Source organism: Neophocaena asiaeorientalis, unplaced genomic scaffold (assembly GCF_003031525.2).
Source record: "Neophocaena asiaeorientalis asiaeorientalis breed wild unplaced genomic scaffold, Neophocaena_asiaeorientalis_V1.1 scaffold1028, whole genome shotgun sequence".
Classification (NCBI taxonomy): domain Eukaryota; kingdom Metazoa; phylum Chordata; class Mammalia; order Artiodactyla; family Phocoenidae; genus Neophocaena; species Neophocaena asiaeorientalis.
Window position 1 is genome coordinate 66710 of NW_020174061.1, and position 18431 is coordinate 85140.

Sequence of the window (18431 nt, forward strand, 5' to 3'; positions counted from 1 at the left end):
GCAATTAAGCCCGTGTGCCACAACCACTGAGTCTGCGCTCGAGAGCCCGTGAGCCACAACCACTGAGCCCATGAGCCACAACTACTAAAGCCCGCGTGCCTAGAGCCTGTGCTCTGCAACAAGAGAAGCCACTGCAATGAGAAACTTGCATGCCGCAACTAAGAGTAGCCCCTACTCACTGCAACTAGAGAAAGCCTGCATGCAGCAACGAAGACCCAACACAGCCAAAAATAAATAAAATAAAAATAATTAAGTTAAAAAAATAAAGTAAAATGTGACATAAATGAACTTATCTACAAAAGAAAAACAGACTCAAACATAGAGAACAGACTTGCCAAGGGCAAGTTGCCAAGGACAGGGGAGGGATGGATTGGGAGTTTGGTAACAGCAGATGCAAACTAGTATATATAGAATGGATAAACAGCATGTCCTACTGTATAGCACAGGGAACTGTATTCAATATCCTGTGATAAACCATAATGGAAAAGAATATGAAAAAGAATATATATATGTATAACCGAATCACTTTGCTGTACAGCAGAAATTAACACAACATTGTAAGTCAAGTGTACTTCAATAAAATAAAAATTTTAAAAAGTGTTATGCTGGCTTAGAAAAAGAAAACTTCCACAACTTAAAAACTTTCCTATATAACTAGACTGTTAAATAACCTAAGGTATGTGAAGCATCCAGCCCAGTGTCTGGCTGGCATATAGTGTCACTCAATCTGTTTCTTCCCTTAATCTCTGATCTTTTTTTTTATTTTATTTTTTGAAGAGTAAGTACTTTAAGATGATATCTATATTGTCTGATGTAAGTTCATATTTATAAGGTATTAATTTGTGTCTAAAGCCTAGCTCTCTCATGGGTTTCACTGTTAATAATAATGAAACATGACTGCAAATTGAGTCATCTGTATCAAAATTTTGCCATATGGTTCAGAAATTATTTTGGAATAAAGACTGTTAGCTCACTTTGGTATACTTGCTATAGTTTTGCCAAACAACAAAAAAAACCAAACAAACAAAAACCCAGTCATGTACATAAAGCCAGAATATGAATTTGAAAATATCACTGGTAACTCCATGTACTTACTCATTTTTGAATATTAAACTACCAGGGTGACATTTTAAATTTGGAACAAATCTTTCTAGCTCTTTCCCTGAGAAAGTAAACAATGCTTTGAAGTGTTAGTAAATTAGAGCAACTTTTCAGCTGTTCCACAATAAATTATTCCACAGGCTAGAAAAAAAAAATGATTCCACAAGTACTATTAAAAGTCACTGTATTGGGCTTCCCTGGTGGCGCAGTGGTTGAGAGTCCACCTGCCGATGCAGGGGACATGGGTTCGTGTCCCGGTCCGGGAGGATCCCACATGCCGTGGAGCGGCTGGGCCCATGAGCCATGGCCGCTGAGCCTGTGCGTTCGGAGCCTGTGCTCCTCGACGGGAGAGACCAAAGCAGTGAGAGGCCCGCGTACCGCCAAAAAAAAAAAAAAAAAAAAGTCACTGTATTCTACAAGGTCCTACTGTATAGCACTCTACTTAATATTTTGTAATAACCTATAAGGGAAAAGAATCTGAAAAAGAAAAAAATATATATATATACGAATATAACTGAATCACTTTGCTGTATACCTGAAACTAACACAACATTGTAAATCAACTATACTTCAATTTAAAAAATAAATAAATGACAAAAAAGTATTCTGAATAGGGTGACAAACACTCTCACACATAAAACCAGACGTATACAAGGAATGAGCAGTCTGAAATATTTGAATGTCTGTTTTTCAATGCCACCTAGCCTCCCTACTTCGTATTTCTTTAATATGTGCATGTAATACTTCTATGTATTTAAGACTTCATTAAACCTAAGTGTATGAGATAACTTCGAAATAACGTTTTTGTCAATAACATAACATTTAATCATATATCATAAGCATGTACCTCTCACTTAGTGATATTTTACTAAAGTCAAGGTTTTCTTTCCTAAAATATGCTAATATTGCCCTCTTCTAGAACAAAATATCGGGAAAAAACTCACTAGGGTTTCGTTGACTGAGTATATGTAGGATTTTGATGGGCTGGATTCTAACTCTTTGTTGAGAATCCACTTCCTATTTCACCTCCCTCCTTCCCCACACCCCTCTGCTCCAACACACACCCTCTGGGGCAAGTTTCGCTGCAACAGATACAACCTTGTTGGGCCAGTCTGTTTACAGACAGGATGTAACTTGTAGGAAGGAGAAGCCCTGGTGTCCCAGAAAGATTGAGGCTGCCAGCTGAGAGGCCAGCCCGCTTCTTCCCTTTGCTTTGCTACCCAGTGCGTGCATTCTTGCAGAAGTGGACCACTGTCACCCAGGAGCACGAGGGCTGTGACCCGTGCCACGCAGTTTGTAAGGAAGAGTGGAGAATCCAGGATGTGGGACAATTCAAGGGCAGGACGTGCTTCCACAAGGAGGAGAAAAGAGCCAGAAAGGGCGGTTTGAAGACCTGAGAAATTTGGCAACTTCTTACCCAGGGCCAGTGTGTGTTTGAGTGTGTGTGTGTGTGTTTATACAGGAAGGAACTAGCATTGTGAAATATCCCCAAGTACCACTGGCGAGGCTCCCTCTCTTGAAAAAACAACAATAAAAAACAAATCACTTTGAATCCTTTCATAACAGGAAATAACACACTGGAAACTGGAGAGTTGTGATGTGAAAAAATCCAAGAACTTAGAACAATAGAGGCTAACTAATTTATTAAACTAGTTTGTATAATAGAAGTTGAGAATAAATAGGGAGTTTTGGGCACCCCAGTTGAGTTGACTAGGCATCAAATAAAGTAGTGAAAGCAACTGAGAGCCAACCATTTGCCAGGTTTTCAGAAGTACTCATAGATTTTCAGTACCCTCATCTCCAAATATAATTGTAACCTAAATTGTCTTTGCATTGGAACTCTCTTAAATTCAAATAATAGTAGTAAGGAGCTGACAAAGGATTGATTGCATAGGTTTCAGAAAAACGAGTGTTGGTAACTAGGAAAACCTAACTAGTAAGGAGGAACAGGATCCTGTAGAATAAAAAAGGCATGTTTCATATTCCACTTTAGTCAAATCAGAGTTTCTCCCCCGATAATGAGTAGAGATGCCACATATGTGATAAGTTATTGGAGAGCCATTGGCTTTTTGTGATATGATATCCACTTAGAACATGATTCCAAAAATCATTTCCACCCATATCTAACCCAGGTGATCCACAGCAAGAGGCCCCTAGAAGTCATCACATGCCACACAAACAACACCACCGTGTTGAGGACTAAGTGTCTTTCTCCATCATTTTTAACTAAGTTATTATCTTCCCAGTCTAGCTCTTTTCAGGACCTGTATTTCCCTTTTCTTCTTCTAAACACACGAACACCTCTGTTGCCTTATCACAAACTCCTTCCCAACGTGGCCTTTCACTGTTTTTCATTGACCTGATTTGTTTTCAGATATGACGTCAAATAAGGGAGGAAATGAGGAGAAAGGACCTGAAGGGGTGCTTCAGTTTTTGGGTTCTCCCTGGTCGGCAGCCCGCTGCTGCCTCCTGAGCTAGTGGACGTGAATCTGAAACTGGTGTCCAGACGCAGCTCTTCCTTCATGGACTCGTTGTTGAGAGTTTGTTTATTCTGCAGAATTTGCCTTATAAGTTTGTTAATACAATGCACCTTACTTTTACTTGCATTAATCCACTTATTGCTAATCATTATTCTCACTTTTTTTGTTGTTTCCCTCAGTTTGATTCATTATCCTTCAACAAATTGTCTTAACGTCTCATTCACTGACCCATTTCTTTCACATATTTTTTTGTATTGACAACTGACTCCTTGGAAAGAAGGAAAGTTAACGGTTCTATTGATTAGGGAGCTTTACTGTCAACCTTACGCCCTAATGTTGTTTTGTGAATGATGTTTAAAGTATTTAATACATTGTATATTTGAAATGATCATTGAAGAGATTTCCTAATTTCACTCCAACCAATTTACAACAAACTACTGAATGCTGAAGGTGAACAGAAATGCGCTTGTCTGCATAAACAACTTGAAATAATTATTTCTAAGATGTCTTTTTATGCTGTGTAGTGAGCTTTCTGGGAGTTTTAAACCATTCAGGTGGAGGATAAAAAATCCTCCAGACATTTATACTAACTATGAAAACCCAGGTATGAGACTGACGTTTCTATGACTAAGCCTTGTACTTTATATAGCATGTTATACTATCAGTTTGGGAATCTTTTAGAGTAACCAAAAGGATATTAAAACAATAATCTTTCCTTTCCCAATAACTAGCTTCCATGTTAATCAGCATATTCAAGCTTCCTTCTCATTAGTTTTAAAAAATTCTAGGAAATACTTTTCATTGTATGCTATGAGTGATTTTACTAAACGATTAAAATCCTTTCAATAGACAATAGGAATGTGAGGCGGGATACAGGTATTTTGTATCCTAGGCCAATACTACAGTGCCAGGTAAATCTTGAAATGGACTTTGGTTATTTTATACTTTGTTTTACGGTAAAAGTAGCCATGTAACGAATTTTGCATGCCACATCTTACCTCAAATTCTCCACCCTGGATTTTTTTTCTACGTTCAGAGCACTGGAAAAATTGCTGAGAAAAAACCTTGGCAAAAATTTCTTTTACTTGCAATACTATAGTTCATACTTTTCATTCCATATCTGCTGGATCCTCGATGAGGCTTTATTTTATTTTATTTTGAGAAGGGACACCTCTGGCCGCCCTCCTGTCATTAACTGATCCTAACCTCGGTCCTGCACTGACTTCCTGTATTTGGCTACAGGTGGCCTTGCTGTTACTTCATAGACAAAATCGAAGCATCAGATGGGAACTCTCTTCAGCTTTACCAACTACAGTCTACAAACTTATCTGCTCCCACACACATCCTTACAGTTTTCTTTCTCTCTCGTGGGAGGAGTGTCCTCCTTTTGACAGAGGCTAACCAGTGATCTGTGCTCCCGAACTCAGGCTCTCCAAAGCCCTGGTGGCTTTGCTCCAACTAGCCCCCTGGTCCCTTGTCACAGACCTTAGCCCTCTGCCTAGCGCCTAAGTGAGGATGTTCTGCAGCTCAACCCTCACCCACTTCCTTCTCTCCTGTGTGTATCACAAAGGAGATCTTACCCACTCCCCTGGCTTCAAGCTCACACTAAAGATGTCTGCATCTGCCCCCAGCCCTGACTGCTCTCCTGAGAGCTCCAGGTGCTGCCCATGGCACAGCTCTGTCCAAAGATGCTTCCGTCACAAAATGTTCAAAATGAATCCATAATTGGGGATGTTTTTTTATAATCTTCTCTTCTGTATTCTCCTTGATAATGAATGGGGCTATGACTGTCCAGTCTTGAAGCCTAGGAATCATCTTTGTTTCTCCCTTCTCTCTCTGACTCTCCATCTTCAGAAAATTACCAAGCTCTGTTGGATTTAGTAATAATTAATAGTGCTTCGTACAGGCTGGGCATTTTTCTAAGAGGATTCAGTGCATCATCTCAGTCTTCAGTCTCACTGTGTTATGTGTTATGGCTATGGCTATCACCATTTTAAAGGTAAGGAAGCTGAGGCACGGAGAGGCTAAATAATTTGTCAGGACACGGGGTAACAGGGTAGGGCTGGGGTCTAACTAGAGAGCCAGCCTTTCAACAGCTATGATCTGCTGTCTTCCAACATGTCAGGACCCTCAATATCCTGAATTCATTTCCTCCTATTCTTTCTTCTTTCAGTTGATTTTGTTAGTGTGCTTCCTTATTTCTTGCCCGTGTAACTTACTACAACTTCCGTCCTCAAATCCATTTTCTGGGATCTGTCTGATTAATCAGTCCTAGTCAGATTTTCTGGAGTGTTGGCTAAGCTACGTCTTTGTAACCTATGGATTTGAACCTTTATTTCAGGAACATGTATTCAGTTATACATTTGATTTTTCCCTCTATACCGTGCACTCTTTTCTTCTAGGATAGCGATTATTTGTATGTTGTCCCTATTTGTCATCTTCTTTCTTATGTTATCTCTTTGTTCTTTGCCATTTCATTTTGTTATTTCCCCAAGCCTATTCTCTTTGTACCTGACTATGCTTTTATCCATATCTATTTTACTTTTTGTGGGGTCTAATGGGAGGTTCATGTCTGTAACAGTTTCGTTTTATTCTTCTATTCATTCCTGAGCTCCATAAACTCAATTTTCATCTCCGGTTCTCTCTTCATCTCTTTTTTGATCACCTGTTAGTTTTTCAGGCTCATTTTTTCAGGAAGGGAAACTTGCTTTTAGTTTCTTTGAATATTGGGAGAACTGTTTGTTTGAAATTGACCTATTTTTCTAGGAAAGGTCCTGAAATTCTGTATTCTTCATTTGACTTTTGTTTGTTACTTTCCTCCCTATTTTTCCTCAGTATCTATGTTTCCATCAGGGAAATGGATGTTTCAGAAAGAATGAAGGATAAGAACAGGTGAAAGTTTCTGAAATGAAAAAAATAAGTGTACACAACAAGCTTTGAGAGAGCATTTTATAAATTGTTCAATCTTTCCCCTTTAACATACCAAGGGCTAAACCAGGATGACCTAGCACACAGATTTCTCATGGAGTTTAAGAAGGATACCCCTTCAGCCAATGATAGTCAAAACCTTTGTACTATATAAGCAGGAGGCCTGCTTTCCCACAGTAGAAGGAAGATAGGATATAGGAAATGTCCGAGAAAAAATTACCTGTGTTCCAGCAAGGAAAGGAGGGGAGAGAAGCCAGAGAGGGAAGAGATTCAGGAAGCATGTGTCCTAACTTTGCACTGATTACTCGAGGATAACAACGAGGGTGAAGTGGTGGGGGGGCTCTCGCTTCTGTTTCCCGCTTGGGATTCTGAGAGGAGCTTACCTCAGATTCTGCTGCAGAAATCTGGGGCATGGCCACAGCAATGCAGATACAGCACAGTCACATTTTTAGAGGCTCTTAAGTTGTGTTTCCCTGTTGTCTTAATTCGTGGCCCTTCAGAGGCAGAGCCAATGAAAGGATTTGGGAACGGGAGGATTTATTTGGGACGTGTTCCCAGGAAACACCAGTAGGTTAGTGGAGAAGTTAAATATAAAGGAAGAAAGCCAATAAGGGTGCAGTGCTGGAATAACCCACAGTCCTTCTCCTGTGTGTTTCCTTCACTCCTCACAATGAACACTTCACTCTGACACTTCTGGTCACCAAAAGCGTGGGGTCCTTTCCATGCACAAGCAGTTCTCCAGGCACCAGCTGGGTGTCTTACAATTTAACTGAATTCTGACGTTGTCTAATGGGGATGGTGTCAGATCCCCCAGTCCCACGAGACTGCCCCCAGCCCTCTTCAGGTGCCAATCACAAGGAACAGATCCTGGGACTTCCCTGGCGGTCTAGGGGTTAGGGCTCCGTGCTTCCACTGCAGGGGGCACGGGTTCAATCCTTGGTCGGGGAACTAAGATCCCACATGGCACACGGCGTGGCCAAAACAAAACAAAACTAAACAACAAAACAACTTCCTGGCTCTACCATCTCCAAGCTGTATGACCTTGGGAAAGTTACTTAAGTTCTGTTGCCTCAGTTGTCTCATTTGTAAGATAGAATAACATTACCTACCTCAAAAAATTGTTTTGACGATTAATTATATATGTTAATTCATACACGTAAAATATATGATCACACCAGTGCCTGGCAAGAAGGAAGCACTATCTAATTTATTTGTATGTATGTAATATTATTTGCTTTTTTTAATTTGAACTTCCAACCTTACAGTTTTACCTTCTCCAAGTCACAGTGAGTTTTCCCCATACTAAATATGTGATGCATATATATTTAAAGGTCTGGTGGAATTAGAGGTAATTGTAGGTAATCTTTAAAAAAAAACACAAGGAGCAGGTCCTCAGGGTACCCACCACTTCTGTCTGATGTGGCTGCCAATCGGGGGCTCCCATGATGCCCGCCTCGGGTTCCGTTAACTTGCTAGAGCAGCTCACAGAACTGAGGGAACCACGTACGTTTACCAGTTTAAAGGATGTGATCAAAGATACAGGTGAGCAGCCTAATAAAGAGATACCTGGGAGTGTCCTGAGCATAGGACGTCTGTCCCCTTGGAGGTGGGCTGCCTTACCCGCACCCCACTCCATGGATGTGTTCACCAACCTGCAAGCCCCCCAAGCCCCCTACTGTTGGGATTTTTATGGAGGCTCCATCAGGTAGGCATGACCGATCATCAGGTCCATTTTCAGCCCTTCTCCCTTCTCAAGAGAGTGTGGCAGTATGGCTGAAATTCCAAGCTTCTGATCATGGCTTGTTCTTTCTGGTGACCAGGCCCCATCCAGGAGCCATCCAGGGGCTCACTCAGCATTGCCCCATTGGAACAAAAGATGCTCCTTTCACCCAGGAAACTACAAGGGATTCAGGAGCCCTGTGTCAGGAACCAGAGTCAAAGACCACATAGTAGAGCAAACAATGCTCCTGGTGCCTCTTATCACTCAGGAAATTACGAGGGTTTCAGGAGCTCTGTGCCAGAAACCAGGGGCAGAGACCAGTATAGTCCGTCCCCTACCTACGAACCATCGAGTCGTGAACTTTCAAAGACGCGAATGTGCAGTTGTGTGTCCAATCACGAAAGTTAGTTCATGTGTCTGTTGTCACGTGCGTGTGTCCTCTACAAGTGGTTGTGCTTTTGTGTACTTTACTGTACAGTACTGTATAGAGTACAGTAGCACAGTATCTTTATTTCAAGCCCAGGATGCCCAGAAGCAAGCGTAAAAGCAGCAGTGACGTAGCTGGTACTGTACTGTACTTTTCAAGGTATTGTCCTGTGAGATTAAAAATGTTTATTTTTTTGTCTGTTTTTTGTGTATTATTTGTGTGGAAAGTATTATAAACCTATTACAGTACGGTACTATATAGCCGATTGTGTTAGTTGGGTACCTAAGCTAAATGAGTTGAACTTACGAACAAATTGGACCTATGAATGCGTTCTCAGAACGGAACTCGATCGTATGTAGGGGACTTGCACTACATAGGTTTTCTATTATTTCACGGGTGTGCTGTCACACAAGTTGCCACGTGGGCAGTTGGGGGTCTAACCCTGCTGGGGACTCTGGAGAGTATGTTTGAGCACATATCTCAGGTGACTCCACACCAGAGGCAAAGGAGCTGGGGTCTTTATCCACTGTCTCCCAGACAGTCAATGGTTTGGGGCTGTTCCCGAAGAACCTTAACTGCCTGCCATTTCCAGCCTGTCGTGTGCTCATGAGCAGCCACTGCTGGCCAGAGAAAGTCTTCAGCCAAGAAACCAAGTTGGCCAGTGGAGTCAGACGGGCGTCCATGGAAAGTGCAAGCGTGAGGGAATATCGGCTGGACCCTGGTCGCATCTCATACACCTGGTCTTTTCACCCCCAGGTGCAAGGGTGCTGACTCCACGCCGCATCCTGACGGTAAGGCTCTGCGACACCTAAGCCGAGGTAGAGGGGGGGCCAAGCAGAGACTGGGGGACCTGCAGCCAGAAGGGGCTGAGAGGAGGGCTGTGTCAGCTCCGCCTGAGCCAGAAAACAGAAGCAGGAGCTTCAACGCCATGCAGGCTCCCACCACAGTGCAGTTATTCTGAACATATGTGGTTTCTTTATTTCCATCTATAACAAGTCTGTTCTTATTTGAAGCCTCCAACTTCTGATTGGTAGGAAAAATATTCCCATTTCAAGTCTATTACATTTAAAACTTACTCTGATCCTAAAGCTGAACAGTCCTTTCAGGTAAAGTTCAGTCCACAGAAGATACGCTCTGGCTGCCAGGTCCCTTCCCTCCCCATATCTGCCACCTGCGACACCTCCACAGGTGAAGTCGGGCACCTGGAGAGAGGGATGCACCTTCCTTGGCCTCACGGTGGAAGAGTCAGGGTCCTCAGGTATGGCATCCTTTGTGTGCTCTGGTCTCCAGGTGTCATACTTTACGTCATGTAAGGTTTGCCTCAGATTTCTTTTATTTAGCCACCATCCCAGTTATAGTCATTCTTTACACTTTACATCTGTCATCGGCTTGCTGTCTCATCCCTCTTCTCTGGGAAAAAGGCTCCTAACTGTCTGCTACATAAGTGGTCCTGTGAGCTCATCAGTGGGCCTTGCCCGCTGGTCACAGGGATTACCAATCTAAGGAATGGGCTTGTACCCCAGGCTGCCCAGTCACAGCTCTGGTTAGGATTTTTCCATCTGGAGCTGAGACGTTGGAAGGAAGTGAATCTGGAATTACAGACAACAGTGTCCCTTGCTCAGAGGAGAAGCTGCTCTGGGAAAGCAAGGATGGCATTCACTGTGGGGCAGAAATGAGAGTGAGAGGGAAAGCCCTGATGGCATTCAAATTCCCGCTTCCTGTCACACCCAAGGCCAACCCTACCTTCGCCCTTTCTATAGACCGGTTATGTGAGTCCTAGTCACTTTTCAGAGTTTGCGTCCAATGCTGTAACCAAGAGAATCTACAAGGGAAAGTTACTACTGCTGTGTTGTTTGTAACTGAGTAAGTGGGAGTGAAAAGCAAATTCAGACATTTAAGAACGTAAACGTGTACAACCACTTTGGAAAAAAAATTTGGCATTATCTGCTCGAATTAAAGATATGAATACCTATGATCTAGGAATTCCACTGCCAGATATTCATTAGTGAGAAATTTGCACAAAGGAAAAAGCACGTCTAAGAATGTTCATAGCATCTTATTTGGTAACAGAAAAAACCTTCAAACTGGAGACAGCCCAAATACCTTTTATATGAATTTAAGACTGAGTACTTTATGGTATATACTCATAGAATTGAATACAGAACATTGAAAATGAAGTACGGATACATTTGTCAACGTGGTAAATCTAAAAAAATGTAATGCTGAATAAAGAAAATTTATTGAAGAATGCTGCTACATGACTTCATTTATTTATTGCTTAAAAATATGTCAAACTAAACAATATGCATAATTATATGTACCACATACATGTGGTAAAATTGCAGAGAAAAGCATGGAATGATATTCACAAAATTCAAAATACTGTTTGCCTCTCACAGGGGAGAAAGGGAACAGAGAGATTTTGATTATGTTCTATTTCGTAAGTTGTGTGGTGGATACTTGGGTGTTTGCTTCATTATTACTTTTTAAACTGTACATATAAATTGTACTCTCTTGTTTGTGTGCCATACTTCACTAAAGTAATTCCAAATAATTAATTTTGAAGTAGCATGTTAATAAATTAGGCCCATTTTCTGCCTTCAGATATTAAATCACAGGAAATTAAAAACATTTTAAGAATTTAGTTTCGTGGAAGCAGTTGTCACCAACTCTGATACCAAATTGTTTTTAAGTTTGTAAGTATGCTGTTACTTAAAACAGCACACACGGGTACACCATCCAAAGCCGTCTTTTCTAGGTGTCAAAACTGTGCGAATCAACTGAAATAATGAAATGATAAACCACAGCCATTGACTATAATTTCATCCTCTAACGTCTTAGTTAAAGTTTTAGTTTGGTTCCTGGCCAATCACACCTAAAACAAAATAAATGCAGGAATAATTTTTTAGGTGGCAAAATGAAGCCTTTACCCTTGTAAAACTCAGACAATTACTTATCTTCTCCTTTAGGACATACATTATTTCAGATGGGCTCTATATTTAGTGTTTAATGGGTCCTGGCAACCTCCCATCAAGTGCCTTGCAATTAAACATCCCAACACCTCCGGGGTGTGAGTCGTCGGGGCCGGTACACAGACAAATATTTACACAAACCCGCGGCACAGCTGGACTCTGTAATCTTAGCAGTCCATGTGGAAAGGCAACCCAACATCTATTCTAGGAACCTCCAGTACATCCCTCGGGCTTCTGAAAAATCTTTGAAAAAATTTATTGTGAAATATAACATATATACATAGAAACAGATAGAACACAAAAAAAGACTTAATAGTTTTAAAGGGAACAACGATGTAACCACCTCCCAGGTCAAGAAATAGAACACGGCCAGCACCCCAGAAACCCCCGAGTGCCTTTCCTCATGGCAGCGCCCTCACCCTGTACCCTTTAGTGCGAACAACTATCCTGGTGTTTTTGTTAATTCCTTGCTTTGCTTTCTAGCTCTGCCTCCTGACTATGCCTTCCCAAGCGATATATTTTGGGTTGTGGCTGTTTTTGTTCAGCATTACTTCCTTTGTTCGACATTACATTGCATGAGCCGCTCCATCCGTGTTATTATACACAGGCGCTCTCTTAAAACTCCTAAATCTTTCTAATATCCTCTATCTGCCGTGCGTTGTAATTTGTACAGCACTCTAGTGATGGGAGGGATCAATAATTCTACTCTGGTATGTTTGTAATTCTAATCTCCCTGGCCCTCCCACCACATAATAATATTTTTAAGAATTATAACATTTATTGAGCGTCTACCGTGTGCCAGGACTGCCTGAAACACTGTTCAAATAATATCGCTATATTCTTGATAATTCTGCATAGTATGTAGGTTTAACATACTGTTTTTACAGATAAGAAACTGAAATTCAGAAAGATAAGTAAGTTCGGGCCTTTCTGAGATTTTGTTACCGGGAGCACAAATTTTGTTTTTATTTCTTTTTAAATTTAATTTCATTTTTCAATTAAAATATATATATATATACTTTTCATATATATATATATATATATATACATATGCTTTTTCAGATTCTTTTCCCTTATAGATTATTACAAAATATTGAGTCTAGTTCCTTGTGCTATACAGTAAGTCCTTGTTGGTTATCTATTTTATATATACAAGTGTGTATATGTTAATCCCAAACTCCTAATTTATCCATCCCCCCCTTTCCACTTTGGTAACCATAAGTTTGTTTTCTATGTCCGTGAGTCTATTTCTGTTTTGGAAATAAGTTCATTTGTGTCCTATTTTAGATTCCACATATACGTGATATCATATGATATTTGTCTTTCTCTGACTTACTTCAATTAATGTAATAATCTCTAGGCCCCTCCATGTTGCTGCAAATGGCATTATTTCATTCTTTTTTATGGCTGAGTAATACTGGGGAGCTACATGTAAAATTAGGAAATTAGAACAATCTCTAACACCATATACAAAAACAAACTCAAAACGGATTGTTTTTATTTTTATTTTCTACGATTTTATTCACGTTGAGTCCATGAGTGAACTTGCCATTTCAGAGGGGTCTCTGCCTGTCTCACCAAGCCCTTGGCACTTGGCCTTAATGTTCCGTTGGTGCCTGCATCATTTGTCCTCCCCTTAAGATGACACCCTTTCTCCTGCTATTGTCACAGAGGTAACTTCCTTCTGGTCCACGGCACCCGCAGAGAACTGTCTGTGAATATTCCTTCTTGGAAGCCCTAGAGAGGTGACTCGTCCTGCCCTGGGGACCTAGGAGGAGGGCAGTCTAGACGGGCGGGGAGTCGAGGTGAAGAGCCCAGAGCTGAGAGTGAGGCTACATCAGTTCTTCCCTTGGCCGTCATTAGTCCTTATCCAGGTATGTGACCTTGGGGAAGTCCTTTAACCTCCCTGGGGCTCAGGTTTATCACGTGTAAGTGAGGGGGTTGGTCAGTAAGTTTCACACTGGAGCTCAAGGATCATCCTGAGCTCTGTTTCAGTTGCAGATTTGGGGAACTCAGGAGAACTTTCCATCTTGGGGATCCATATGTTGAACAAGTTCCCCACTTGATTCTGTTGCACACCCAAAGTGGGAGTCAACAACGGAAGGAATGGCCCAAGTCTCCTCTGATTTTAAAATTCTGGGTTAGAATTTGAACTTTTGGTACCTTAGTATCTTTCCTCAGAGCCAACTGCCTACTTATTTCAAAGAGCTCTGTTTGCGGGCCTCCCTGGTGGCGCAGTGGTTGAGAGTCCGCCTGCCGCTGCAGGCGACACGGGTTCGTGCCCCGGTCAGGGAAGATCCCACGTGCCGCGCAGCGGCTGGGTCCATGAGCCACAGCTACTGAGCCTGCGCGTCCGGAGCCTGTGCTCCGCAACAAGAGGGGCCGCGATAGTGAGAGGCCTGCGCACTGCGATGAAGAGTGGCCCCCGCTTGCCACAACTAGAGAAAGCCCTCGCACAGAAACGAAGACCCAACACAGCAAAAATTAATTAATTAATTAATAAACTCCTACCCCCAACATCTTCAAAAAAAAAAAAAAAGAGCTCAGTTTGCTTTTGTTAATAAAAATAAACACAAAGCCATTAAAATTTAAGATGCTAAATAAATACTGGCTATCCTGGCTCTGATTGAACAATACATGAGGGCATTAGTCATCAGAACAGCTTGGGACTGTTTGGTGTTCATAAACTGAATAAAAAAATGACTGCCCCAGTGAAACTGTATCCATATCATTAAGCGCTATTAACGCAGTGTAGCAGGAAATACAGCTCGCCTCTCTGGAGGACACAGCCTCATCAATATGGTTGCCCATGAGGAAGATACAGAGTGCCGTGCAGTCTTATGAGGAAAACTACGTAGTTTAGACTTTCAAAACAATTTTCAAGTCAGCTTATTTAATTATAAAATATGCTAAATATATCACCCAACAGATTGGAGACAGGCTGCTGGCTTATTTTCACTTTGATATTGCATTTCTTAGATATTTTTCAAATTTTTGTGTGACTATTCGCGGGAGAAATTTCCTTATATTATTTAATACTTTTGGGGGGTTATTCTTTCTATCCTGAGGAACTGGAGTCACCCAATTAATTGCTCTCATTTGGGGGAGTCACTTTTTCACTAGGGATAACCAACCTGAGGTATTGTCAGAGGTCTGCCTTTTCCCACCCCAACATGCTCTGCAGTGATTCGCAAACCCACACCTGAGGCAAGTGGCGCATCCATCTGTGAGAAGACTCAGAAGCCAGGGGTTTTCAGGCAGGGGTAGTAGCCCCCAAGGGAAGTGATAACAGAATCTCTAGGAGTGTGGGTAATTTCAAAAATCTCCCCATGTATTTTTCTCTAGTGCTTGAATTGCAAAGCTGGGACCAAAACCTGTCATATAGCAACTGTTCACATATTCAGCAGAAAGCTGTAAACCTTGAATCTAGGAGCTGCTATGTTACTGTAAAAACAAGACACTACTGTTTGAAGTAAATAGGAAACTTCAATATCAAAAGCATGTAAATACACGTTCATGAATGATAGTTGTCAAAAGTGTCTATTTACTGATCTCTACCTTCATAGAGACATTATTATTTATTTCTGTAACCATTTTCCCCTTCTCTTCTTTCTAGCCCACCTGTAAGGTAAAATAGACAAAACTGTTTAGTAATTATTTTCACTTCCTCTTCTTCCTCATTTTTCATAGAAGTCTTGGAAATTAACTTGACCTTGAAGGACAAGTGGGGTTGACTACCTGAGAGAAGGCAGATGGTGAACCAGTCAGCCTAATGGCTTGGCATGTAGAACAGTGAGAAGTCCATCTCTGCTAAAGCAGGTGGGAGGTGGTTATGGGATGGAAAGGATGAGGATGACCTATCCTGGTCAAACATCAAATGTCAGGCTGAAGAGGGTGTAAGAAAGAATGAGGAACCAGGCTGAAGAGGGTATAAGAAACAATGAGGAACCACTGAAGTGTTTGGTTTGGTTTTTTTTTTTTGGTGTGCAGAGATAAACTTTGTTATTTATTTGTTTACTCTTTATTGAGATACAATTGACATGGAACTTTATATTAGTTTCAGGTGTACAACATCATGATTTGGTATTTGTATATATTGTGAAATGATTATTGCAGTAAGTCAAGTACATCCATCAACTCACATAGTTACAGATTTATGCGTGTGTGATGAGAACTTTTAACATCTCTCCCACTGGAGTTTTTTGAATGGACAATCACATGAGGTAACTGGCATTCTAGATGAATCTGGCATTCTATTCATTTGACTCTTTCCTCACACTGCCAAATTCTAATTTATATTCTAAATGATCAACTTCTAGGACTTTGCTTGTCACCTACAGCAAATTCCAAAGTTACAGCTTTGCCCACACAGCTCTCCTGAACCACAGACCTATGTTTCAATTGCCTCTGGGCCTCTCCACTTGGATGACTCATAACCATTTCAAAATCAACATGTTCAAAACTGAATTCAATATATCCCCCTCCAGAACCTGCTTGTCCATTTCCCTTCCCTATCTCAGTTAACGACCTTGCTGTCTAATTATTTGACTAAGCTAAAGCTACCCGCGCTTCTCTATTAATATTCGTGTGTGGTTCGTTTTGTGTCGTCTTGCTGGTTCTGCTTCCATTCTGTACCCATCGCCCTTACCTTTGTTCAGGTCCATGTCATTTCCTGTGGAAACTCTCATACATCCCAGTACATCCAATTTCTCTCCTGTCCAGTCCATCCTCCACACCGTCACCAGAGACATTTTCTAAAACAACTGTATATTCCTCTGTATTCCAGTTCTGCTCACAGATAGCTTTCACTCTCCCTGGCCTTAGGAGAGAATCCAAACTTCTCGTTATGGCATTTGGGGGATAATCTGACCCCAAACAACTTTTCCAGATGTATCTCAACATTGCTCAAATGCTCAGTCTCTGCTTAGTGGATGTTAAGCAACTATGTGAATACAGTGCTCCCTTTCCTGCCCCTGTGGTTTTGCATATTTCATTCTTTCAGATTTCCTCCTGAATTCTTCACCTAGCAAACTCCTATTCTCTCATCAAAAGACAACTCAAATCACCCCACCATTTATGCCGAACTTCTCAGGGCAGCATTGTCAGGGATTCAGAGTCTGTTCCTCAGTTTAGCGAGACACACAAACCTGAAATTTTCTAAGCATTCAGATTCAAGAGGATTGATTCATATCAGTTAGACTCATGGCATTCACTAAATTACAACTTTGAACCGATTTGTTAATTTACAATGAAAAGCATAGCTATCAAGTAAATTGTAAAGTTTATGATCACTAGTGTGGGAACTCTAGTAATTAGTAAACTATGCATCAGGTGGTTAGTGGAGCATGGAATCAGGATAAGGAGATTAAGGTGGGTGATCCTAGCATCTATTGCCATCAAGCCAAGAGAGTCAGTTGTATCCCTCTGTGTTATAAGGATGTCTGTGCCCTGCAACGGACTGAATGTGAAAACAGCCAACATGTTGCCTCTCTGGGATAATTCTAGAGACAGACTAGAGAAGCCATTGCTCCCTTTGCTAGACTGCAGAGACACTGTGTCCCCTTTGCCCCACATCCTTTCTCCACAGCCGTGAACATTGGATAGTTTAGCTGTGATTATAAGGGGGTCATTGTGGTTGCAAAGTCTCTGAGAGATCCTCCTGCCTGTCCCCCACTCCGGAACTTCCAAGAACATTTACTTGGGTTCATGCATAAGCAGTGGTCACTCCTCTGTGCCATAATCAGCTATAGCCTTCAGACCTTGATGTTCCCAAAGAGGAGCAGTTCTAATTGGGAATTCTGCCGCCCATGCGCTGATGGATTGCATATCTCCTACCCAATGACTCTAGCCACCATCCTTTCCTGCCTGAAGTATAACGTCTTCAAGGTCTCCCTTAGTCCAGGCTTGTCCTCCCATAATCTACTCTCCATAGAGCAGCCAGAGTAATTGTCCCAAATCACGTCTGATCACCTCACTCCTTTGCTCAAAACCTTCTACTGGCTTCTCGCCTCACTCAGAGAAAGGTTTTGTCTTCTGTTCTCCTCTGCCTGGATGACTCTGCTCTAGCCATACTGGCCTCCTTGCTCTGTGTACACACTGGGCACAACCCCACCTCGGACATTTACACCTGCTGTTCCCTCGCCTGGTATCTCTCCTCCACTGATACCCTCTTGGCCCACCCAGATCACTATAAAACAGCAACCCTCTTCCCCATCTCCCTTTCCTGCTCTATTTTTTTTCTTGGCACTAATACCATTGAATCCGTTATGCATTTATTTATTTTTCTATTATGTGTATCTCGTCACTGGATGATAAACTCTGCGAGGGCTGAGGTTGAGTCTCTTTTGTTCTCTGCTGCATCCCCATGGGAACCGGGACAGTGCAGGGTCTGCCGTGTAGTGGGTGCTCCGTAAACATTTGTTGTGTAAATGAATCCAAAGTCTTCGCCTTCAATCTTTTCATGGAAATGCACATATTTAAAAGTAATCATAGGACAGGTATTTGTCTTTATGTCTTTTTTTAGCGGGAAAACCTGCTAAGTCAGGAGAGAAAGTGTTTCTCTTTGGTTCTTTTATGTACCTACGTATATAAAGCATAGATAAATAGAGAGAGTTGCAGGAATTGGCTCCTGTGATTGTAGGAGCTGGCAAGTCCAAAGCTGCAGCATGGGCTGGAAACCCAGGCAAGAGCTGGTGCTACAGCTTGGTTCTCAAGACAGACTGCAGACAGAATTATGTCTGCTTATGGGGAAACTCGGTCTGTCTTCTCAAGGCCTTCAACTGGTCACTTGAGGTCTACACACA

At 41.7% G+C, this 18431-nt stretch overlaps 1 protein-coding gene across 1 annotated transcript in view; it reads right to left on the reverse strand.

Moving 5' to 3' along the window:
* LOC112405928 (uncharacterized) overlaps positions 1–16379 on the reverse strand; it is a gene marked incomplete at its 3' end in the record, with an annotated part of 67908 nt that extends 51529 nt beyond the window's left edge. Inside the window, exon 1 of the mRNA XM_024754546.1 lies at positions 16277–16379. Within this exon, the coding sequence (XP_024610314.1) occupies positions 16277–16379 (103 nt within the window). The remainder of the gene's footprint in view (positions 1–16276) is intronic.
* Between the last annotated feature and the right edge of the window lie 2052 nt (positions 16380–18431).